This window comes from Stegastes partitus, unplaced genomic scaffold, assembly GCF_000690725.1.
Source record: "Stegastes partitus isolate 25-593 unplaced genomic scaffold, Stegastes_partitus-1.0.2 Scaffold660, whole genome shotgun sequence".
Taxonomy (NCBI): Eukaryota; Metazoa; Chordata; class Actinopteri; family Pomacentridae; genus Stegastes; species Stegastes partitus.
In genome coordinates, this window is record NW_007578391.1 from 138,840 (window position 1) to 163,395 (window position 24,556).

Sequence of the window (24,556 nt, forward strand, 5' to 3'; positions counted from 1 at the left end):
TTTAGTCTACCAGGACCATCTGGTTTATTGCATCGCATCTTGGTTGCTCTAATAGCACATTTTTGCACTTTATTTTCCCTATTTAAAAAAAGACGAAATAAAAAAACGTAACGTGTGAGCTACTGGATACCTTGAATTTCCCCAAAGCTAGGAATAAAGTATCTATCTATTATCTTTTTTATTATCTGTATCTATAATCTATCTATCTATCCATTATTTATTTATTATCTATATCTATAAACTATCTATCTTTTATTTCTTTCTTTCTTTCTTTCTTTCGTTCTTTCTTTCTTTCTTTCTTTCTTTCTTTCTTTCTGTCTGTCTTTCTTTTTGTCTGTCTGTCTGTCTGTCTGTCTGTCTTTCTCTTTCTCCATCCTTTTGCTGCTGATGGAGGCAGCATCTCGGATGAGAGTTTAGGACGATTCCAAGCTGCGGTGACTGACGGACTTCTGGAAAAGTCCCAAAATATAACGTCATTTTCTCAATGCTAAATCACTAAACTGTCATCATTGTTAGAATTATCAGAATTTCTGATTATATTTTTGTTTCTATATATTTTTGGACTAAAAAAATAAACATAAAAGTCCACTGTACTCCCCCTGCAGTCTGGTGAATGGTTCGGTCCTGCCGCTAGCAGGGCGGGGACGCTGCGTCCATCCTCCATTACTGTCTGTTTCCCCGAGCTGAGAGGTACCAGAGATTCTGAGAGGTCTTTGAGGTTTTAGAGGTTCTGTCTACATCCCTACAGCAGATCAACATGGTGAGTTGTGTGCTGAAGCCTCGTTAAAGCTCATGTTTCAAGCCTCGGTTCGACCTGTGAGAGCTAAAAGCCTGCAGATGGATGAAATCTGCCGGGCCCGACACACACCGCGTCCTACTGCGATGAAGTCTGTTTCTGAGCTACTGGTTGAATATTTACGGCTGCAGCGGTAACCGGCGACCTTCTTGCTGCGAGGCAAGAAGGTCGCCAGTTCTACGTGGAGTTTGCATGTTCTCAACGTGGGTTCTCTCCGGGTTCTCCCACAAAACATGCTGAGGTTAATTGGTGATGCTACATCGTCCGTAGGTGTGAATGTGAGTGTGCTTGGTTGTCTGTCTCTAAGTGTGGCCTTGTGATAGACTGGCGACCTGTCCAGGGTGTCTGATACCAGCGACCCTAGTGAGGAGACGTTTAGTGTCTTATCCCAGACGTTCATCTCATCTTGCCTGTACTACTGTGTATGTACAGCAAAATGACAATAAACCTGATTTGATTGGATTTTTTAAATTTATTTATTCGTGGATAAGAAGGTTTATGTTTAAATAAACTGTCCATCTGGCTGCTTGTTTCCTTTGTTCTTCTGCATTTCAGGTTTTGACTTCATCATGTAATGTTGAAACGTAAGAATGTCTTTCCAATCACTGACTGTGATAAACTGTTGTCCTCCTCCAGCGCGAGTGCATCTCCATCCACGTGGGTCAGGCCGGAGTCCAGATCGGAAACGCCTGCTGGGAGCTCTACTGCCTGGAACATGGCATCCAGCCGGACGGACAGATGCCCAGCGACAAGACCATTGGAGGAGGAGATGATTCCTTCAACACGTTCTTCAGCGAGACTGGAGCTGGAAAGCATGTCCCCAGAGCCGTGTTCGTGGACCTGGAGCCGTCTGTCATCGGTACGTAAACTCTCTGATTTGGTGCCACGATCTGTTTCTGAGTTCAGCTGGTGAAACTGGTGTGACTGATTCTTTAGATGAGGTTCGCACTGGAACCTACCGGCAGCTGTTCCACCCCGAGCAGCTGATCACTGGCAAGGAGGATGCTGCCAACAACTACGCCCGAGGACACTACACCATTGGCAAGGAGATCATCGATCTGGTTCTGGACAGACTCCGCAAACTGGTGGGTCCATTCAGAGCTGTTGCCTTCAGATATACCTTCAAAGCAGCACATTAAATATTTATACATCTATATTTGGTTGCTGGTGCTCTTCTGCCCTCAGGCCGACCAGTGCACCGGGCTTCAGGGCTTCCTGGTGTTTCACAGCTTCGGTGGTGGAACCGGTTCTGGTTTCACCTCCCTGCTGATGGAGCGTCTGTCTGTGGACTACGGCAAGAAGTCCAAGCTGGAGTTCTCCATCTACCCAGCTCCCCAGGTGTCCACAGCGGTGGTGGAGCCCTACAACTCCATCCTGACCACCCACACCACCCTGGAGCACTCCGACTGCGCCTTCATGGTGGACAACGAGGCCATCTACGACATCTGCCGCAGGAACCTGGACATCGAGCGCCCGTCGTACACCAACCTGAACAGGCTGATCAGCCAGATTGTGTCGTCCATCACTGCGTCTCTTCGCTTTGATGGCGCCCTGAACGTTGACCTGACAGAGTTCCAGACCAACTTGGTGCCCTACCCTCGCATCCACTTCCCTCTGGCCACCTACGCTCCGGTCATCTCCGCTGAGAAGGCCTACCACGAGCAGTTAACCGTGGCTGAGATCACAAACGCCTGCTTCGAGCCAGCCAATCAGATGGTGAAGTGTGACCCTCGTCACGGCAAGTACATGGCCTGCTGTCTGCTGTACCGAGGCGACGTGGTGCCCAAAGACGTCAACGCTGCCATCGCCACCATCAAAACCAAGCGCAGCATCCAATTTGTGGACTGGTGTCCCACCGGCTTCAAAGTCGGCATCAACTACCAGCCGCCCACTGTGGTTCCTGGAGGAGACCTGGCCAAGGTGCAGAGGGCCGTGTGCATGCTGAGCAACACCACCGCCATCGCCGAGGCCTGGGCCCGACTGGACCACAAGTTCGACCTGATGTACGCCAAGCGGGCCTTTGTCCACTGGTACGTGGGAGAGGGGATGGAGGAGGGAGAGTTCTCTGAGGCCAGAGAGGACATGGCAGCCCTGGAGAAGGATTATGAAGAGGTTGGAGTTGATTCAATGGATGGTGAAGGAGAAGAGGAAGGAGAGGAGTAGAGCCAACACAAGTGTCACTACTGTAAACCTGAGCACTGTAATGTAGTACAATCAAATGCTACTTTACTACCTGTAGGCCAGTGTTTGTTTCTGATTACTGCTAATAAACTGCATAATTCAATGTCGGCTTGTGTTTTCATTGTCAACACTAGGATGTGATGTGTGTGTGCAGCTTTTTTCAAATTGGAATTCACGCATCACCATAATGACGGCGGAGTGGTGGAGGACAGTCTGGTGGTTTGGGCTGTTTTTAAGGTAAATCGGATTCACTTTAAATGGTGCCAAATCAGAATATACAGCAGCTGAACTCTGAACAAATGTGGGTTTCTCAAAAGGTTTAAGGAGTCTGATGCTTTTTTCAAAGGAAAGCAGCTGTTGCAGTGAGGAAAACGTGGCTTCCTCCAGTTTACGCTGTGAGAAACATCTCGCTATCAGCATCCTCCGAGTCCAAAAAGGAGGCTGAGGAGAAGATATTCAGCCTGAACCAGCTGCACAACTGTCACTTTGTAATTGGTTTAACAGGGATTCCCGATGTTTTGGATGATAAATCCGAAGGTGGAAGTTTCCATAGTCTTTGTCAAAAACAGGAAAATACACCTTTAGAGGTTTTAAAGCATCAGCATCTGCTGGATGTTGCTCATTGGAACATGCTTGCTCTGTGCAATTAATAATCTCAGATAGGAAGCTCAATAATCAATATAATGTCCCTGATCGAACAGCTGACTGACTTAGATGTTGGCCTTGAAAACATGTATGATAGAAGCTTTCTCTTGTCGTTCAGTAGGACAGAATTCAGTTTGTTTTTGAAGGTTTATTGTGTAACAGAAAACGTGTTGCTGGTGACGTTTATAAGACAAACTCAACACATCCAGATCATAAACTGCATATAATATATACAGTTCTATGGAGGTCTATTGCAAAATGATGTAAAGATTTATTACTTCAGTAGCAACTCCTTGGATTTACATGTTTTATATATATGAAATACCTACAGAGCTCTGCAGGGTCACAGGTTCTAGTGGCCAGAAAGCAACTGCAGTAAAACCTGTCTGCCTCTAAACTAACTTTAAGGTTCGATATAAGAGTTCAGATAATGTGACAGTCGCTGCACAGCAAAGCACTGATGTCTCGTACAGAGGAAGAACTGGGACTTCTCATATGAAGCATGAATTATCAGTGTGTTTATCAGGACACATAAATTCCACTTCTGGTGTTTATTAAGACTCGAAACATGATTTGTTCCCTTGCAAACAGAATAATTCTGGGCACTCAGCTGTTCGCATTACAAACTAGGATTATATTTCTGGGTGTCATTTCAAGAACTCTACACTAAATAAAAACTCATTCATTTTGCACCTTTATTCGAAAAAAAGAAAAGAAAAAAAAAACACAAAGCAACCCCACAGTAGTTCACTAAATCAAATACAGCAATGCAAAGAAGCACAAGGGCGTCAACCCAACTTAAACTGCTGTCAGAGCTGAAGAGTCTTTGGAAAATTGCCTATAATTTATTAGTTGTAAACAATTCAAAAGATATGCAACGTGTACATTAAAAACATTACGGGAATGTCCACTCAATGCACATTCAGTACCTCCTCGTTAAAAAACAAAAGGACCAATGAGAACTGACAGTTTGCCCGGAAAGTCTAAACTTTTCTTTTAAGACTCGAGACCACTTCTCTTGAAAGCTTGGACTTTCTAGAACAAACGTTTCGTATGATCAAAGTAACTCAGCTCCAAAAGCGTTTAACTCAGAGTAAAGCCTCTAACGTATCGAGCAGCAAGAACACATCAACTTAAAGCTGTTGCAGAGAGAACACAATAAATAAATCAGTGCTGAAAGTAAAGTAACAGTCGAGTGAAATCTATTAAACAGATTCCACGGCAGGTTGTGCGTTTGTAGTTTTCTGGCGGTTTTCTTTATCCGGCCGCCCTGCTGCTGTTCGTACCACCTGATGATGCTCTCAGAGCTAAATTAAAGATGGACGCCGTAACACATTCTCTCTTACATTCAGACATGTCAGTTAGCCTCGGCAGCTACAAGGTCAGAACCAGAGCTGTCTCTGAAACACCTGCTGTACAGGTGAGTCTGGCCTTATTTTATACTTTCCTTAGAATATGAAAACATACAATAAAGCCAGTCTCCTCCTTTACACTGGCAGCAGGCTACAGATTGTATCAGTTCTTATTAGTATGTATAAAACAGAACACACTATACGAAATGTCAAAAACCCATGATTTTCTTCATTTCAGCACTTTGCCCACTTTTCCACAAAAAAAAAAACGTAGCTTTTCTAAAACGAAAACCCGAAAATCCCAACATTAAGCAGCCTTTCGTCACCTTAACTGTCAGCGGGATGGATCAGTTAAACGTGCAGCGCCTTCGTCACGAACCTGGACTGAAGCTGAACAGATGATGTTTAGGATTTTATCAGCAGCACAACAGCTTGGAAACGACTGCTGGTGTTTATCGGCTGTGATTGTCGCCGTCTGACAACACTAAAAGAAAACCTTGAAGAATAGAACCACTACACGGTGATTTCAGCTGTATGAACACAGTACAGAAGAGCACAGAGACTGAACAGAAGAGGCAGAAACTCTCAGTGTTTCTCTAACGCACAAGCTGCTGTCATTAACTGAGGTTGGTTTCTTCACTTCTCTTCAGCGAAATACGGATTCATGTTGTTCAGGTATAATTTTGAGAAAGCTGGAAACACGTGAATAAAAGCTGCTTTTACGTAAAAACACTGCTCTGACATTTTTTCTGAGTTTAATGTAAATAGTCTGTAAAGTGGGATCTTTTGCCCTTTGCTACTTTTATAGACAAATAATAATAATAATAATAATAATAAAAGCTATTTTTATGTGCCGTCCTTGTAAACAAGATCTGAAAACTCTTCTTAAATCGCCGCTGATGTTTAAAAACTGCATTTCAAAGCAAACGGTGGACTTGAAGGCAGTATTTGGCACACATGATGTACTTCCAAGTACAGTTTTCTTTGTCCTGACCTCTGAACTGATCGGTTTATGTGACGGAACTCGTCTCCCCCTCTTCCATGTCGGGGACAGAGTGTGAATTTGGCGGACAACTGGGCGAACGTGTTTGGGCGGACAGGAGGAGGTGGCGCTGCTACATGAGGACGGAGGTGAAGGGTGGAGCGTCTCAAACTAAACCCTTTGTCTCGTCAGCAGCCTCGCTTTGACAAACACTTGAAATCGGGCCGATTGCATCTCCTGTCGCTCTGTGACTCAGAACCTCTGCGGCAGAAGAAGCTCAGAGCAGCTGGATTCAGTCGGACCTCCTGCTTCAGACCAGACCAGCGTCCTTGGCCATCTTGTAAAAGGCTCCTCTTTGACTGATGAGGCTGGAAGGAGAGTCAAACTCTGCCATCTCTCCTTTGTCTAACACCAGAACCCTGGAGGAGAAGGAAGATAGTTGAAATTCCTCTACACCTACGAACACTGACGTCTGCAACACGTCGTCCACGGCAACGACTACGTCTTGCCTGATAAACTTCAGATTACCAAAAAGCACCATTGTACTAATGTACTTAACAAAATCTCTGGACTACTGGTGTCATCATACACAGAAACATGCAGGCGTTCACACATGAAACTCGGTACCTGGTGTAGTCCATGATGGTGTTGAGGCGGTGGGCTATGGTCAGGACGGTGCAGTCCTCGAACTGGGAACGGATGGTGGACTGGATCAGGTTGTCTGTCTCCATATCTACAGCTGCCGTGGCCTCATCCAGAACCAGGATTTTGGTTTTCCTCAGCAGAGCTCTGGCCAGACACAGCAGCTGGCGCTGACCCACACTGGAGGGAAACAGATCAGTATGTCAGCTACCTGAACAATGCTGCGTCCGGTGCTGATCCAGCTGCTCTGTGTTTTCATGCATGGGCCCGTTTCTGCTTTACTTTGGATGAACTTACTAAAAACAATAACTCTGTAGTTAAACTCTTTCTTTACAGACACGCTGAGGACTGTTAGCTCCTGATGGTGAGGTGAAGTCGGTCGTCTAATAAGGACCAAACAAAAGCTGGCACATTAATTCCAGTCGCTTCCACTGCTGCTTCTGGGTTCTGTTTAGTTAAGGTAAAGGTCCACTTTCTCACCTTGAAGAGTACCAGAAGAATAAATTCCCTCTGAGGGTTGTTATTCAGCGTTTAATGGGACAAAAACAGTTTCTTATCCAAGTTACTGTAATTTCTGGACTATAAGCTGCAACTTTTTTCACACGCTTTGAACACTGCGGCTTTAACAATGATGCGGCTAATTTATGGATTTTTACGAATTTTCCTCGGGACCAAAGTGACATTGAGAGCGACAGAGAGACTAAGGAAGTGTGTGACGAAGGAATTCTGAGGCCGTTCAACTCCGACACTGCAGAAGACGACTTTAGCGGTTTTAGTGCAGGAGGAAGATGAAGATAGCGATCAGTGACTTTTCCTGGTAGCTGCTGGAGTTTTTTTATTTTCTTAACCAGCTGTGTTACAGGAACTGTTCAGAAAAAAGCATTTACGGTATTTGTGTTTGTTACCGGATCATATTTAATTAAAAGTTAAAAACATCTTTCTGTGTAAATATCTCATGTTCCAACGTGGACACCTGCAGCTTATAGACAAGTGCGGCCTGTACATGTACACATTTTGTTTTCTTTTTACAGTTAGTGGGTGCTGCTTATATTCAGGTGCGCTCAATAGTCTGGACATTACGGTAACTCTTCCTTCAGCTCTCACCTCCCTCATCAACAGCTTCCATCTACAGGCTCACTTAGCTGAAGCTTCTGATCTGTTTCTACTGGATTTCTGCTGATTAGATGACTGCAAGAGTTGGAGGTGCTGCTAACATAAGTACTGGATGAAGCATGCACATTTTTATGTCTTTCGTATCTATTTGTTCCAAACAAAAGCCTGGTTCTCGGTGCAGCATATGAGGCAGCTGTACCTGAGGTTCTCTCCTCCTTCGCTACACTCGTGGCTGAGTTTGTCGGGCAGACCAGACACGAAGCTCTTGAGATGGGAGAACTCCAGAGCCCTCCACACTTCCTCATCCGAGTAGGAATCGAAGGGATCCAGGTTCATCCTCAGAGAGCCTGAGAACAGAACCGGGTCCTGGAGAGAAAGGAGAGTCGTGTCAGTGCATCACATCGGCTGCTTACAGAGCCTTCAGAGGGACTAAAGCAGAACTGGCTTCATCTTCTGCATGTAGAGTCACTAAAACCTCACTTAAGTCAGACATGCTCTCGTTTCATTAATCTGACAGCAACTAAAGGGGTCCGAATGAGAACTCTGGTCACTAAACACAGCATCTATTCGTTTAGAATGAGTCTGCTATCACATTGTTATTGTATTTTATAGGTTTTATAGGTTTGAATGGAGCCGTGAGAAACATTAACGGACAAGAATCACTTCTACACACTCATTAAACCTGCAAAGTTACAGATCTTGTGTCTGAAAAGAGCTTCACGCTGTCTTCAAGTTTCCTTGAACCTTAAAAGAACGCAGCAACATTTTGAATGAATACATACGATGAAGACTTAAACCAGGTGCCACCTTTCAGTTCTGCATCTGGTGACGCTCCGCTGCCTGACAGCTGCTGGACCACTGACCTGCGGTATGATGGTGATTCTGGAGCGGAGCTCGTGCAGGCCGAGCTGAGAAATGTCCACGCCGTCGATGAAGATGCTTCCCTTGGACGCTTCGATGATCCGGAACAGGCCCAGCGTTAAGGAGGACTTTCCTGCTCCAGTCCGGCCCACAATCCCGACCTGGTGGGAGGAAGGAAGAGCTGATGGTAGAGGCCACGGACGGTACACAACCAGTACACAGAGAAGTTCACACACAGACCTTCTCTCCCCCGGTGATGCTGATGCTGATGTTGCGGATGGCCAGGTCCAGATCTTCTCGGTATCGCAGACCGAAGCCTTTGATGTCAATGCAGCCAGTGGTTGGCCAGCCTGGAGGAAGGCTGGAGGACTCGTGTGTCCACTCTGCCTGGAGGTCAGAGCACAGAAGTGTACTTAGAAACATCCATCACAGCCCCTCAACCCCTGCAGTACCTTTCATTCTGCTTCCTGTATCTCTGTGTGGAAGAAGTATTCAGACCTTCAACCTAAAACCCTCAAAATCTCAAAGTATAATCAGCAAATCGTACTTCAAATACAAAAATCCAGCTGTCACGAGATTTCATGTGACTCCAGATGCTTTGCACCAAACCCTGCACTAGATGAAGTGAAGAGAAGACCACTCCAGTTACCTCTTTCTCCGTGTCGCTGTACTCTTTGACCCTCTCCACAGCCACGATGTTGGTCTCCACGTCGGAGGACATCCGGACCAGCCAGGTCAGGGAGGCAGTGAGCTGAGAGCAAACACACATTTATGGAGGGTCAGCTTACACAGACTGCTATCACATTTCTGCCTTCACACCAACGCAATGGGGTTGAAAGAAACTTAGGCAACAGCAGCAGATTGTAGCAGTGAAACATTTTAAAATTCACTTAGATAATCCACAGACCTTACAGAAAAGATTTCCATGGTGGTGGGTGTTTATTTATTCTGAAATCCTCCACTAGAGTCTGTTGGTGAATGCTGATTTAAAGAGCTACTGATAGAGAATGAAGGTTAGGCTCCTTGTAAGTAAATGTTTCTTTGAGGTGTGAAGTGTCTGAACAGTCAATTCTCATTTAGTCGCACTAGAGGTTCCTTCTGTTCTGTCCGTCTGTTACGACCCTCAGAGGGAGGATAAAGTGGAAAAGGACACGATTCATATACCAAATAATCCACGAACGACTGCACAAAGTAATCATTGCTTAACTTTGACTGAGCGGTTTGTTTGTTTCTGACTATGAAGCACATCCAGGTCAGCGTCTACCTGCAGGGCGTAGGAGATGGACAGTCCCATGATGCCCGGGCTCAGACTCTCTCTGGCGATGACCGCGAACAAAGCGGCGAACGACACGATGCAGTTTCCTACGAACTCCAGGCGAACTGCCAACCACCTGAAGATATTCAATGCAACTTCTGTGATTAGAAAACGTACTAATTTCAGAGGCGACAGTGTTGCAGCAGGATTAGGTGGAGTAGGAGTGAATGCTGAACCTGTTAGCTACGATGCTGGGGTAGTAGGCCTTCTGGTTGTGGTCCACCCGCTGGTCGCTCTCTCGGATGAAGCGCTCCTGTTCGCCGAACGCTCGGATGACCGAGGTTCCCAGCAGTGTTTCGTTGAAGTGGGTGTAGATGGGCGAGCGGCTGACGGACTCCAGACGCTTCAGCTGGCGAGACGACGCCACGTAAAACCTCTGGACAGAGAAAAGACACGAGTCTAGAAACTTATGACGAGAGGAACAATGTGGGAGCTTCAGACCTCTCTGTGCTCCGTGTTTCCACGTTTCTCCAAAGAGCCTTTGCCTTCCGACTCACCTGCACAAGAAAGTAGAGCAGCCCAAGGACAGGGATGACGATGGCGACCAGCGGCGTGGCGATCAGGATGATGACGCACGCTCCCATCACGTTGAACATGGAGCCCATGAACATCTTTAGGATGCTGGGGATCACCGTGTCGATGGTGTCCATCTCCTTGGCGAAGCGGTTCACCAGGTTTCCGCTGGGAGTTCGCTCAAAGAAGTACATGGGTGAGCGCAGGACGTCGTACAGCATGGACTGGTGGAGGTAGCGGGACGCCAGGATTCCTCCGATGGACATGGAGAGGGAGTAACCGAAGACCGCCACACCTGTGGGACAGCAGTACATTGAGGATTTTATGTCGAAATTTAACCAACTGAGCCTGAGAACAGCTACATCTGTTAGCTTGAAGTGCTGTGAGCTGCATCTGCTCTTCACATCAAATGTGATCTTTGGGTTTGAGCAGCTGAAAGTCTTTTTTGTTTCTGTTGAATTCTGTTGAATAAGTGAAGCGTAATCCCTAAATGAATGACCTGAACACACACACCTCTGACACACAGAATACAACAGAAGTGAGGACACCCCTGTGTAATATCACCTAAATGTCAAGATTTTCACATTTAAATCAACTGTCCAGAATTGTATTATTTCTAGGTTGAACTGCAGATTATATCCTTTTATACATGTATATGCATAAAAAACAACAACAAAACAATAACTTTAGAAAGACTATTAAAAGTACAGGTTCAGCACATCTGCAAAAGACAAAATAACCACAACAACGGAGGCCTTAGCTGCTCCATCGCCTCGGCGCTGCTCACCCTGGGACACGCCCAGAGCTCCGTACACCCCCAGCCTCATCAGTCTGTTGGGCTGGGTCCCGTTCACCACGGGGTCGTCGGTCCACAGGCTCAGCCAGTAGTTGGAGAACAGGGAGACCAGATGATGGGCCAGGAACAGCAGCAGACTGATGCAGGACAGAGCCACTCCGATGGCCTTCAGGTAGGACCAGAACACCGACAGCTTGACCTGAGGAGGAGATCGGCGGTTGGAGTCCCCACACTCTGCACATGGATCCGATACGATACTGAATTCTTGGTTCTGCTGTGAACCGTGAAACGTGCGAGGCGTCTACGTACCCTCCCGGTGCTGGCTTTGTCAGCCTCTGTCAGCTTCCCAACCTTCGGGTCCTTGGTCTTCTTGCTCAGCTCCTTCTCCTCCTTGTCCATCAGAGACAGTTTAGAAGCACTGTTGGGACCTGGACTGCTGCTCACACAAAAGCAGAGTCAAACACGATGAAGTTAGCACCATCTGAAGTCTGCCGATTATAGACTTCTAGAGAGAACCACTTGTACAAACAGTTCAGTTCCTCAGTGCCGCGTGCATTCAAATCAAGCAAACTTTAGTTTTTAAATAAAATTCTCTGATAAGAGTTAAAGTTTTAGGCACTGACAGAAAAGTGAGGATGCTGGTAAAAAAATAATGTTTTGTTTATCTTTATTATACTAATGATTCGTAAAACAGTGCACAGGCAGGTCTGAAGCTAATATCCCACCACCACACTCAAATAAAATGATCAATTAACACAATCAAGCAGACGTGTTTTGTGCAGTTAAGAGTCAGAGGAATCTTACAAACCTCACAGAAGAAGGATAAGAACAAGAGGAGTTCCTGCACAAAGCGCTGCATTGTTGTGAGCGGATTCATTCCATCAATGAACTCTTGTTCTGAACAGACACTGTTTGTGCTTCTAAAGTGAGTTACTGTGACTGTTATTGACACACAGCTGATCTACGGTTTACTCACCCAACAAGAGCTGTCACACTGCCGTTCTCTATTCCTTTGGCTCCGCTCTTTGGAACTGATTCTAAACACAGGAAGGAAAAGAAATCAGTTGGTCATTGAACATTACCTGCAAACTCTGTTTTTATTCAGACTTTCTTATTAAAGAGCTGCAATTAATAATCTCTCAGGTTCGACCTCTTCATTGTAAAAAATACTTTCACGTGCAACAACATGCAGCGCCGTGTGTTTCCTACCGTCGTTGTCAGTTTGGTCGACAGTCGCGTAAGTTCGCAGGAACTCGGCAAAGGCTCCGTCTGTGGCCATGAGCTGCTGGTAGGAGCCCACCTCGGTGATCTCCCCCTCCACCATCACCAGGATCAGGTGGGCCTGAGGCAGGTAGCTCAGCCCGTGGGTCACCAGAACGCGGGTCTGTACACATCCGCATAGATACACAGGTTTGTGTATGAAAGATGAGTCCAGTTCAGGTATAAAGTCATTGAATCACTGCAGCTAATAATAATAATAGTAACAATAATAACAATGAAAATAATAATAACAATAATAAGAAGAATTAAACAGACACTCATATTAAAAACAATCACATATTTCTGTCTTTAACATCGAATGTTTGAGAGAAATCAGATGGAGGTAAACCAAGTTACAGCTTTAATCAGTTGGTGCAACACTTTGGTCATTAAATTATGGATCCAAAACAACAAGTTTTAACGACTTTGGAGATTCTCTGACTTTTCCACTAGTTCTACATCACCCGGTTGACGTTTCTGACTTTCCTTCGAGTGTGTTGCTGAGGACACGGATGTTTCTATTAGAACATTTAATGACAGTTTTATAATATTTTAGGGATATTATACTGACGCCGTCATTCCAGGAGCAAACACGGATGTGTAGTCGAAGCTACCTACATTTAAATGCAACAGAATGTAAAAGCCCCGACGCATTGTTCCGTTGTCAGACCTACTGATTCACTGCTGCAGCTACAGAACACTTTACAGTCCGGTTGGCATCAAGTTTAACAGGCCAAGACCCGACACTGACAGAACATCTCACTACAACCTGTAATCAACGCAGCAGTGGAGGTTCCTACTGAAGGTCACTGTGGCCAGTCATATGCTTTAAATAAAATGAATGAAGACATCATAAAAAGTAACTCAAGGGATAAACCTTTACATTTTCTATAGGTTTGACACATCAAGTGAAATATTTCAAGTGTTTCCGTTTTAATTTTGATGATGATGTCTTCTGATTAGAATGCTGCTCACCTTGTCCTTCAGGAGTCCCTGCGGGCCGATGACGTGGTCAAAGATGTGTTTTCCGACATGAGCATCAACAGCGGACAGCGGATCATCCAGCAGGTAGACGGCTCGGTCGCAGTAGACGGCTCTGGCCAGACTCACCCTCTGCTTCTGGCCTCCGGACAGATTCACGCCCTGGACAGAACACAGATGGAGCTGAAGCCCGGTGATCCTGTGTGTGGTTTACTAAAGCATCTAATAACCGACAAGTCTGAAGACAGCGACGACATGTCATGGGAAGACTACCCTCCAGAACCACGAGGCCAAAGCACTGGTTCTGTCTCTTTGTAAATATGAGATGAGGGCTGCAGGAACTTAACCTGTTTTTATAACCTGATATCGTACCAGTCCCGTATGAAAACACTGGAACAACTTCACAGTTGAGCAGCTTTCACAGAATTCATGCTGAGGTGGGTCCGTCCTGGTTGCTGAGCAGCTTTCTGCATCTTTATCACCGCAGCATTTTAAATACAGTCGTCTTATGTTACACCCCGCAGATAACCCGGGATACCTTCTCTCCGATCTCTGTCTCATCTCCGGCAGGAAGGATCTCCAGGTCCGGCTGAAGAGCACAGGCCTCCACCACTCGCTGGTACCACGTCTCCATCCTCTCCTGACCGAACAGGATGTTGTCCCTCAGGGAGGAATTCTGGATCCAGGCCTGCTGGGGGATGTAGGCCACAGAGCCCTGCAGAGACAAAACACATCAACGGGAGCTTTAAGGCTTTTTGTAGCTGATGTCGGACAAACTACAGTCCTGCTGCTCTCTCCGATTTAACAAGCTGCAAGAAACGTCCCAAAATACTCAATGAAAAACAGTATTTCAGAAGCTTCCTCTCTTCGTCTGCCACCGTTCCTGGTGGTCAAAATTGCATGTCTGTGTGTGTGTGTGTGTGTGTGTGTGTGTGTGTGTGTTACCTTGACAGCCACAGTTCCTTCCAGTTTGTCCATTTCTCCCAGCAGAGCAGAAAGCAGAGACGACTTTCCTGATCCAACATGGCCGACCACAGCAACTAGAGAGCCTTCTGGGATACACACATTCAGCCTACACACACACACACACACACACACACACATAAATATATCAGTATTTATTTAAACTGTCGACTGAACACATTAACAGAAAGAACAGGCAGACATGAGATGTGTTTATATGCTGGTGAGGACTTTATGTTTATAATATTTTACCTGAATACTTTCTTCTACTAAAAACTGTACTTTTGGAGAACATTGTCCCTCATGACTCGCTTCTTTAGGAATATCAGTGTGTCTGATGATGAGTGAATGTTTGATTAAGACTCGTGAGGACGGAACACACCTCTTCAGCGTTGGAGATTCGGCTCTGGACCAGCTGAAAACTCCGTCCACGATGGTGATACTGTGCGGGGCTGTGAGAATAAAAACGGCGTATTAATAGTCTGTATGTGAATACTCCTTCGTGTACATCCATAAGAACGGAGGAACTCACAGCCAGCGACTGCTTTGTGGTCTACACTGTCTTCCTGCAGCTCCTCGTGAGACAGAAACACTCTGAGACGCTTCAAGGACACGCTGGCCTGAAGGAGAAGGAAGCCATAAAGACCCAGAGGTTAATTAACCACACCGACGCTTGAACGCTTCAGTTCTGCTCATACGTGCACATAAAGAATGTTTTAAATACGTTTTTATGTGCAGTGATCGATCCCAGCAGGCAGCAGCAGTGTTGAGACACAATACAAGAGCAACACGTCTGTCCACAAAGGTTTTGTGACAGAATCTCTTTATTATGGTCTGTATCTGTTTGTGTCCATGTGGTGAAAGAGCCACTAAATGAACATCACCTGTACTGAATGAGCTGTGAGGAAAAACAGTGTCCTAAATACAGAAACCTGACATCTCTCTGGTTCCAAAATGAGGTCAGAACCATTTATTTAGTTTATTCAGTCATTTAAACACGCTGAGTTCTGTGTTTCTTTTCTATGAAGAGTTAAAATCTCCAGTAACTGAAGTATTTCATGATGCTGGGCATGTGACTGGACTGTATTCTCCACATCTGTCCTGTTGTTGCTCAGCACGAGGTGAAGGCTTCTGTACCCCTATCTGTCGCTATATTACCATCAGTGCTGTCTGTGCGGACGACAGCAGGATTAAACCGACCTGCACCATGCTGCTGATCACCATCGGCAGCATGTTGAGAGGAAAACGCAGAATGTTGAAGAGCGCCAGCGACACGAAGGCCTTCTGAGCATCGAGCACATTGTGCTCGTCGATGAGCACGTAGACGCTGAAGGTGGACAGAGCAACCTGTTCAGGCACAAAGAGAATATCGCCTCATTATCACACTTTTCAGTTCATTCAGATATTTTCAGTTGCAGAAAATGAGTCGCTACTGTATCATCACTTCATTCTGTCCAGTCTGTACAAATGCTGCTGCTGATTGCGCTGCACCGAGGTCCTGCTTTACTTTAAAGACACAAGCCATCCGTCCACTCGGATGTCCTCGTGTGCTGCACTCACCAGGAAAGGCGCACAGACCCAGGTGAAGGTGGAAACTGCACCCAGGTAGGCGGCCTTCTTCAGCACCTTCAGCTCACTCTCGCGGATCTCCGACACCTTGTCCTTGAAGGCCAGCTCCCAGGCGTACAGCTTCAGCACCTTGATGCCGTTCAGCATCTCGTTCATCAGCTTAATGCGATTGTCTTTGCTCTTCATCTGAGCCACCTGCTCAACAGACGCACAAAGTGTTCAGAGACACACTCGCTGTTACTGCACACGTGGCAGCTAGCAGAACTGCGATTGTGTGGATTTAAGAGAAGGAATATAATAATATTCGTCCCACCTGGTAGGTTTTGGTTTTCATGGCGATGACGGCGTTTACAGGAACCATCAGCAGCATTACGGCCACTCCAGCCAGAACCGACGGACCCAGGTTCTGCTCAGCAACAGATAAAGAGGAATCAGTTTCACTAGCGTCACCCCGAGTGCCGGTTTGCACTCAACTAACCAGCATTACAGCAGACTATGAGAACAGATTCTATACTCTGTTACCACATCACACATGTTCTGGATCACACATCTCACAGGATATCATTGGCTAGCTGCTCTCAAAGCCGGTCGCTAAATGGTACGATTACTTTCTTAAAACCAAATAAAATGAGTCCAGAGAATTAAGCATCGAACCCAGTCAGGTGCTGAGCGTCTGCAGTTTGTCTGAAATATTACCTGCCACAGGAAGTAGAGGGCCAGAACCACCTGCAGAGGAGCCGACCAGATCATGTTGATGTAGGTGATGAGGTCCATGAAGCGCTGAGCGTCCACCGACATCAGGTTTACAATCTCCCCCACCGTGGAGGTGCGACGTGCTGCGCTGCTGATGACCAAGGCCTGAAAAAGCAGATCCAGGAAGAGAAATGTCCCGACAAAAGTTAAAGTTCAACTGTAGATTCACAAAACTGAGCAAATGTTGTCATGATTTGGTTAAATCTATCACAGCAGCACCTGGTTTGTAATAACTTTTCACTGCTTTTGCATCCATTCTGTCGCACTTTACTGTGTTTCCATAATATTGACTACAAGCAGTGAAGATTTCTTTTGAAGCCACATTTAAGTTCGTACCTTCCTGTAAACTGCTCCGATGATGGCGGTTCGCAGACGCATGCCCGAGACGAAGCAGACGTGAAAGTACCTCTGCAGGATGAGCGACTGCACGCAGGTGCAGATGAAGAGCAGAGCTGTGTAGAAGAAGCCCTGCCAGGAGGGGGCGCTGGAGTCGTTCACAAAGCGGATCAAGAGCCTGCAATCGAGCGGAGAAAAAGCAACATCATCGTGTTTGTTCTGAGTCAGATTTAAATCAGCAGCACAGCGTTGCAGCATCCACACATGAGCTGGAAACCTGAAGCTGTGAACTGCAGCAGCCGATGCAGATTTATTCTCTTCAGTAATGACGAACAGTAACATCTACACCTGGAATGTAACACTGTAGGAGCTTTTCATGGCTCTAGTCTATGTTACTACCAAAGATAATTACCTGGTCATGTGACATTAAAGGTAAACAAGGAGCACTTGAACATCTTCAGTAACTCAACAGTCTACAGTGAATTAAAGGACATTGAACAGCAGCAGTGTGCAAACATTGTTCAAGTTAAACAACGTCTTCATATAATCCAATATGACACATTTTATTCCAGAGGTTTGGTTCCTGTACAGAATGCAACACATTCTGGCCTTAAAGTTTTGATTCAGATGAGAGGAAAACCCCAAAGATAACCCCTTAAATGAGGAAGAAACCTGGAAAAGCAACTGAGGGATGATTCTTCCCAGAGAGTCAGATATGAGATAGAGTGTGTGATTATCAAGCAGACTAAGCTGAACTGTTAGAGACATGCAACGTCGATAGATAGCTCTAATAATGCTGGTTACAGTCTGTGAAGCTGTCTCACCGGAGGATCTCAGGCCCGACAAACATGAGGATGTCCTGGATGATCTTATAGAGGCAGGAGATGAGGAAGTAGGGCCCAAACGTCAGGCACAAAGCCCAGAACAGCGACGGCTCCTTTGTCTTCTTGGGGGATTTCACGAGCAGGATTTCAGACTCTTCCACAGCTCGGCCTTCTTTGGCGTCAGTGTGGGCGGCTCGCTTCGGGGAGTACATCGTCTTCTGCTCTGTCCTGGCAAAAGAGAATGACGGAAAAACAGAATTTATAGAAGAGTCAGAAATGATTTGTGGTATCTTTTTCTAACACGTGCAGCCCAACGTGAGATTTCTTTGTGGTAATAAACATAAGATAAGCGATGATGAGTTTCGTGTGGCTCCTGCAGGTTGGTTGACACGTCAGACAGAAGCTACCAACCAAAACATTTATTTATCTGCCTCCTTGGTATCTATTAACAGCAGTTGTACCAGCTTCACTCTGTCTAACCGTGTTGTCGTTTCTGTGCATTTGTTCCTGACCTCTTGACCTTTTGGCACTCGGAGTTCCAGCGACGGACCAGCTGTGGAACCACTTTGTGGGATTGGTCGTCTGGGTTCAGGGACCACAGGTCTTTCTCCTCTAGGGGGCGCCGGTAGCCTGTCACCATCATCCTGGTAAAGACAGAGGAGAGCGTCAGATTCTGAAGCACAGAGGGTTTAGAGACGAGATGAGAAGAGGGCAACAAACAGTGAAGGAACCGAATATGAGAAGTCCAGAGGTCCGCTGAGCTCCGTTGCATTACTGTGACTACTATCACATTTCAGGCTGCTCCAATTAATATCTCCTCTTGGCTTAACTGTGTATTACATAACGAAGCAATGTCCTTTCAAGGATCAACAAAGTTCTGTTTTGGTAACGTTTTCCAAGATGCACCTCAGAACTGATCCAATCAGGCCTCCAACATTCATAAAGACACGAGAACTGTGCAATTATAGGACCATGAAAGCACAGCTGGGTGTGATAGTTACTTGTCTAATGAAGATGGGTGTGGTCTAAACAACACCATAAATCAAAGTGTGTATAATTTGTAGGTAGCTTCGACTCTTCATTTCTTTTCATTTTGTGCAATGCAATGACAGCAAAGGCTTTCTGTTCCATTCCAGTCGTTGTTTCAGCTAAAACAGGCCAAAAGAAGAGATTTAGCTGAAACCAAACATTTTGTTGCAAAAATACTCAGAGAAGAAAAGGGTTAACAGTTAAAGTCATCAGAAAAAAAAGGATCACGAAGCCACTAGGAAGCCTTTGTCCTGCAGTCAAAGACCCGAAACCTTCCTGGAGAGTCCAGAATTAAAAGGTGTCAAGTGTTAGCGGCTCAGCCAAGAAAAACAGGGCAGACAATCACCGTATTGGACCAAGACACAGCTGGAGGCAGACGAAAGGTTTCATGGACAGATGAGACAAAGTCTTCACGGATCAGCAGAAAGGAGAAGCTCTGCTATCACTAAGGACGCTGAAGAATGGCTGAAAATCAACGAGTCAGTTTGTTCCAGCTGTGGAACAGGAAGAAGGTCAGATCATGACAGAACCCATGTTATGGGACTTCACTGTGAACCAGTCTTCCCACATTATTCATGAAAGGAACAGGTGCTGCCTGTTGTCATGATTCCTGTTGTTTATTCTGATTAAGTCCTTTCGGTGCAAAACTAAAGTCCAAAGTTTGTCTTTTGTTGATATTGTAAATTCAGCAGTCTGAGCAGGACAAACTAAATCTCTCTAGTTTGGAATCCAACCCTGCAGTGGACATTAGCATAAGGAGGATATCTAACTACTGACATCCTTTCATAGTTTACTTTGTGCATTTCTTTTGATCTGTTCCAACTCTTGACAACTGGAGAGTCCAAGCTCTGTCTTATATTCATGACACAATGCCAACAGATAGTAGCACCACATCATGGATGCTCTGCTCACCTGGTGATCCACCAGAAGGATATTCTGGAGAGGAAAGAAGCTCCAGGCTCCGGACAGGGATTCTGCACACAAAGGCTGACAGTTAGACCCGAAAGCAACCACTGTGACTACATCCCAGAAACCTCAGGAAATAGCTGGAACTTATAATCACAGCTTTATTTCTTCATATGTTTTCAACAGATATGAAGACTTTCCCTTAAAAAAATAAATAAATCAAAACAATCCTTGCTGGACCAAAAAAAAAAGTTAAAATGTCCTAAAAAGTGGATTTTCCGGCTGTGGCAGTCGGCCCCAAGCGACATTTTCATATAACATATTAGTGGAGATATTAGTTTTTGAAAATTCAAGATTTTTCATTTTGATGATAAACGAAAGATTTTTATTATTTTAATTTCTGTAGAAAAAAAAATTAGCTTAAGCTACTGACACGACAAGTTCCAACTTTTTCTTGATGTTTCTGGGATATTCAGTAAAAACAAATAAAAAATCCGGTGAAAAATAAGCAACTGGTGAGGCATTAAAACATTATTTGCTGAAGAAATTTAACACTGAGGCTCTATTTTCAAAAATTCATCACTCAAAAAGTATTTGGAGTAGAGCTGTGGGATTTTAGGTAGAAGTTTTTGCATGACTTTTTTGTTTTTCAAACAAATACATGACATGAACTAGGAAAAGCTCTGAAATGTGGGCGGATTGGCTGGAATGAGCCATTTCTCCATCTATGCTCACAGGACTTTGAAGACGAAGACAGAAGAGACTCACCGAGTCTTTAACGGCCTGAGAGAAGAGCGGCGGCTGGTCGGTCAGGCAGGACAGGAACAGAGCGACCAGCAGCAAGGCGTAGTAGATGTAGAAGGTGGTGTATCTCCACACACTCACCGTCAGAGGCTGAAAGCACAAAGATGTTCACATCCTGGACCAAGACGCTGCTCTGCTTACTTCACTGTAACGTCTCTGCAGGAAACTGGTGTTTAAGGTGTTGATAAATTCTAATCAAACTAAATGATCGTCTGTGCATGTGGACATTTATTAACTTTATTCAGTGTTCTGACCTGGTTCAGAGCCTGCAGGATTCTGGACCTGAAGCTGACTGTTGCACACAGCAGAGCCAGCAGCCAGAAGATCAGCATCACCCCAGAAGACTGAACTCCTTTCATCCGCTCGTACTGGACCAACAGGGCGGCCAGCAGCTGGAGACACATCAACACACGGACTGTTATAATCACTGAGGCACACAATAAGGAAATGAAATAAGATAAGGAGACATGCACAGTGAAACGGTACGTAAGTAATGCAGCAGCCGCTCGTGTTGTTCTTTCAATTTCAGAATCTTTAGAAAATAAATAAACACGTTTTTGGAAAACAAGAATAAAAATACAAATTCAATTATATATATAAAATAAATAAATAAAATCAAACCAACTAGTTGTTTCCAGAAAATAAAAATAACAACTTTGTAAAATAACTAAGAAAAAAAAAACCAAACTGAACTAACTCGACAGGACTGAAGTGAGCTCAGTAGAAAGGTTCTCACCATGGTGAGGCCCAGCAGGGTGGGACTGACGAAGTGGACGGGGGCCGGGCCTGTGCTGCCATAACTCCTTTCCCAGAAAGAATAAAACACATCTGACCAGCAGATGATCCACAGCAGGAAGCCGACGGCCTGCAGAAGAAGACCGAGGACAGAGTCTGAGGTTTATAAGTTCTCTGGGTTCAGTTATTCATGTACTAACGTGCTGCTTGTTCTATTTGTTTATTCACCATCTGTCTATTGAATGTCTAATGAACTCTATAAAGTCTATCTTGGCTATCACACAGTGTAATGGTATTAATCTTGTATGTTGACTTTGCTTTTAATAATAATAAACCACGAAACCTTTAACAACACTGTGCCGTCATCTTTTCTATAATGGAAAGATGGACATTAAAAAGATATATGGGAGATATAGATAATAAAAAGATATGATAAAGTTGTTACTACATCATTTATTACAGTGGCAGCATGACTGTGTTACTGAACTATAAACCACATTACAGTAACTGTAGCACTTGTAAGTTGAACAGAACAGTTATGTCAGAGCAACAGAACCTCACGTTGGATGGTTCTGCTGCTGGAATAATACTCGTCTTCCAGCTTGTGCAGACTGGGAGGCATCAGTCAGACAGTAATCTGGTTTATCCAGATATTCATGGTGCATCTATAAATGTCATTCTCCGTGCTTCACTCTCAGGACTGTGCACTCACTGTGGGAGTTATCCACATATTCACGTGGACGGATTTCAGTCAACATGCAGGAACTTCACGGGTTGAGCTGTTGGGCGTCTTACTGCTGTTGTTACATATCATCATATATACTCATGTAACATTACTCACGACAGGTTAGAAATGAACTAATGGCATTTTGACAGTTATTAACATAGAGAAGAAGGTGAAGTCCACACAAAATACACACGGCTTAAACAATGACGCGGCTAATTTATGGATTGCTACGAATTTGCCTCGAGACCAAAGTGACGTTGAGAGCGACAACGACAGAGAGAGACGGAGGAAGTGACGAAGTGATTCTGAGGCTGAAGAAGACGACTTCAGTGGTTTTAGTGCAGGAGGAAGATGAAGATAGCGATCAGTGACTTTTCCTGGTTGGCTGCTGTAGTTTTTATTTTCTTAACCAGCCGTGTTACAGGCACTGTTCAGAAAAAAGCATCTACGGTATTTGTGTATGTTACTGGATCGTATTTAATTAAAAGTTAAAAACATCTTTCAGTGTAAATATCTCATGTTCCAACGTGGACACCTGCAGCTTATAGACAAGTGCGGCCTGTATATGTACAATTTAGTTTTTCCTTTTTAAAGTTTGTGGGTGCTGCTTATATCCAAGTGCGCTCAATAGTCCGGCATTTACGTTATATAATAATGTATATAATGTAGATACACTTCCACTTTGGTTCGATATTTCTGCAGTGTTTTCACTTCATGACCCTCCCGTCTCACATGTTGTGACCCTTTGAACTCCACAGAAGCTCCTGACTGACATCTGGGATATTTATCATCCATTATCGACTCGTTGACACATTCCATCCCTGAATGTTTGCAGCATTAACCGGTCAAATCATTACCAGAACAGGTGCACCGGGTCGGCAGGTCGGTGTCAAATTGACATCCACTTTAATAAAGACCAGGACAGAACATTACGGCCTCCACAGTCCAGACTAGCACCGGAACCAACTCAAGTCCGTGAGCCGCAACAGAGAACAGGACTACTCGGGCCGAGCCTCCTGGTCCAGTTCTGGTGTTGTAGACACTTTAAATGCTGTATAGTGGTCAGTGTGGCCCCTGGCAGACTAAACGCACCCTCGGACTCAGCAGGGTGTGATGCTCTGTGCGTCCAGATAAGATTATCTCTCCTCTCAAACCATCAATAACACCGTCTGTGGCCTGTGCAGCAGAACCCTTCTGCCGGTCCAGAACCTTGTTGGAGGAGACAGTTTCTCTCCAACCCCTAACCACACCTACAAACCTGTCACTCAGGTATTTATAGCGGCTCATTTCTCCTGCATCCAAAATGTTAACAACTCTCTGATCTTCTGTACATTACAATAAATAACGACGGTTTGATTCTGTGAATGTTTGAACTACGCTGCAGAGCAACACAGATGTAAATGTGACTTCTGAAAGTTGAAAACACCGTCAGTACACTAACGCTGTGGCAGCTGTGTATTTCTGTCTGAAAACCACCACATATTTTAACTCCACCACCTCTGACCAGATGATAGCTCTTCAGAACAAAGACAGTTGCTCCAAAAATAAAAGCTACAACTGAGAATTAACACGGAGAAAGCAGACGCAGCGAGAACCAGAACAATCCCGGCTCTCATCACTCACGGTCTTAGCTTTGTTGAGGTGACTCATGCATATGTAGCCGTGGTTGTTCCTGCGGAGGTACACGAGGTAGAGCGGTGCGCTGATCCAGAGGTAGAGGCATGGCAGCCACACCAGCACCGTGTTCTGGAAACACGGGGTCAGGTCCGGGTTAGACGTGTGCCATGTGCGGTTCCAGTCCTGGCGGAACAAACAAGCGGAGTCAGAAATCACGACCGTATGATTCAAGGCTACCGTCGGAAATAACAAGTATGTATGAGTCAGTCACATGTTGGATTGGTCTCAGTAACATTTACGTGAACAGAATGACGTAATCGTGTCGTCTGTAAATGAAAAAAGTGCAAAATAAGTAAACTGTGAACTCACAAAAATGCATCTTAAATAGAAAAATTGATTTGCAAATATATAAACAAGAGAAGTATCTGTTGGTATTCAGTTATATTAGGAATTGTTGAAAACATTTCTTTCTATTTCTGGATCTAAAAAGTTGTTGTTTCAGTAACTTTGGTCACAGTTGAGACCCTGAAATTAATCTTGGTCGTCTCAATTCCTAAATGTCGAGGATGGAGGAGGCTGCTGGAGCATCTATGAGCGAGGATGCTCAGGTGTTTCCTCAGGTGTGTCCTTGGGTGTATCTTTAGGTGTTTCCTCAGGTGTGTCCTTGGGCGTTTCCTCAGGTGTGTCCTCAGGTGTTTCCTTGGTGTGTCCTCAGGTGTTTCCTTGGTGTGTCCTCAGGTGTTTCCTCAGGTGTGTCCTCAGGTGTGTCCTCGGTGTGTCCTCAGGTGTTTCCTCGGTGTGTCCTCAGGTGTGTCCTCAGGTGTGTCCTTAGATGTTTCCTCTGTGTGTCCTCAGG

The 24,556-nt window shown here is 45.1% G+C and overlaps 2 protein-coding genes across 2 annotated transcripts in view; one reads left to right on the forward strand and one right to left on the reverse strand.

Annotated features, from left to right (window-relative positions):
* The first annotated feature begins 680 nt into the window (after nt 1–680).
* LOC103363443 (tubulin alpha-1B chain-like) lies at nt 681–3,080 on the forward strand. Its single transcript, XM_008290214.1, has 4 exons — nt 681–760; nt 1,433–1,655; nt 1,733–1,881; nt 1,982–3,080. Exons 1-4 carry the CDS (start codon nt 758–760, stop codon nt 2,957–2,959), a joined length of 1,353 nt encoding a protein of 450 aa, XP_008288436.1. The 5' UTR covers nt 681–757; the 3' UTR covers nt 2,960–3,080.
* Nucleotides 3,081–4,158: 1,078 nt separating this feature from the next.
* abcc1 (ATP binding cassette subfamily C member 1 (ABCC1 blood group)) overlaps nt 4,159–24,556 on the reverse strand; it is a 22,490-nt gene continuing 2,092 nt past the window's right edge. The window contains exons 2-31 of the mRNA XM_008290218.1: nt 23,707–23,883; nt 21,358–21,486; nt 20,876–21,013; nt 20,586–20,711; nt 19,824–19,885; nt 18,395–18,526; nt 17,883–18,110; nt 17,059–17,236; nt 16,666–16,827; nt 16,283–16,375; nt 15,961–16,164; nt 15,601–15,747; nt 14,933–15,020; nt 14,783–14,852; nt 14,383–14,509; nt 13,976–14,152; nt 13,432–13,599; nt 12,406–12,580; nt 12,173–12,233; nt 11,506–11,632; nt 11,188–11,395; nt 10,385–10,695; nt 10,064–10,263; nt 9,837–9,963; nt 9,222–9,323; nt 8,813–8,959; nt 8,575–8,733; nt 7,911–8,077; nt 6,584–6,778; nt 4,159–6,375 (exon numbers count right to left, since the gene is read on the reverse strand). Of these exons, the coding sequence (XP_008288440.1) occupies nt 6,267–6,375; nt 6,584–6,778; nt 7,911–8,077; nt 8,575–8,733; nt 8,813–8,959; nt 9,222–9,323; nt 9,837–9,963; nt 10,064–10,263; nt 10,385–10,695; nt 11,188–11,395; nt 11,506–11,632; nt 12,173–12,233; nt 12,406–12,580; nt 13,432–13,599; nt 13,976–14,152; nt 14,383–14,509; nt 14,783–14,852; nt 14,933–15,020; nt 15,601–15,747; nt 15,961–16,164; nt 16,283–16,375; nt 16,666–16,827; nt 17,059–17,236; nt 17,883–18,110; nt 18,395–18,526; nt 19,824–19,885; nt 20,586–20,711; nt 20,876–21,013; nt 21,358–21,486; nt 23,707–23,883 (4,494 nt within the window). The 3' untranslated portion in view covers nt 4,159–6,266. The remainder of the gene's footprint in view (nt 6,376–6,583; nt 6,779–7,910; nt 8,078–8,574; nt 8,734–8,812; nt 8,960–9,221; nt 9,324–9,836; nt 9,964–10,063; nt 10,264–10,384; nt 10,696–11,187; nt 11,396–11,505; nt 11,633–12,172; nt 12,234–12,405; nt 12,581–13,431; nt 13,600–13,975; nt 14,153–14,382; nt 14,510–14,782; nt 14,853–14,932; nt 15,021–15,600; nt 15,748–15,960; nt 16,165–16,282; nt 16,376–16,665; nt 16,828–17,058; nt 17,237–17,882; nt 18,111–18,394; nt 18,527–19,823; nt 19,886–20,585; nt 20,712–20,875; nt 21,014–21,357; nt 21,487–23,706; nt 23,884–24,556) is intronic.

Bases quoted from the DNA above. Each gene is read 5' to 3' on its own strand.
- LOC103363443 (XM_008290214.1), top strand. The intron at 1,656-1,732 runs GTACGTAAACTC...CTGATTCTTTAG, and splicing joins CCTGGAGCCGTCTGTCATCG to ATGAGGTTCGCACTGGAACC. The intron at 1,882-1,981 runs GTGGGTCCATTC...TTCTGCCCTCAG, and splicing joins TGGACAGACTCCGCAAACTG to GCCGACCAGTGCACCGGGCT.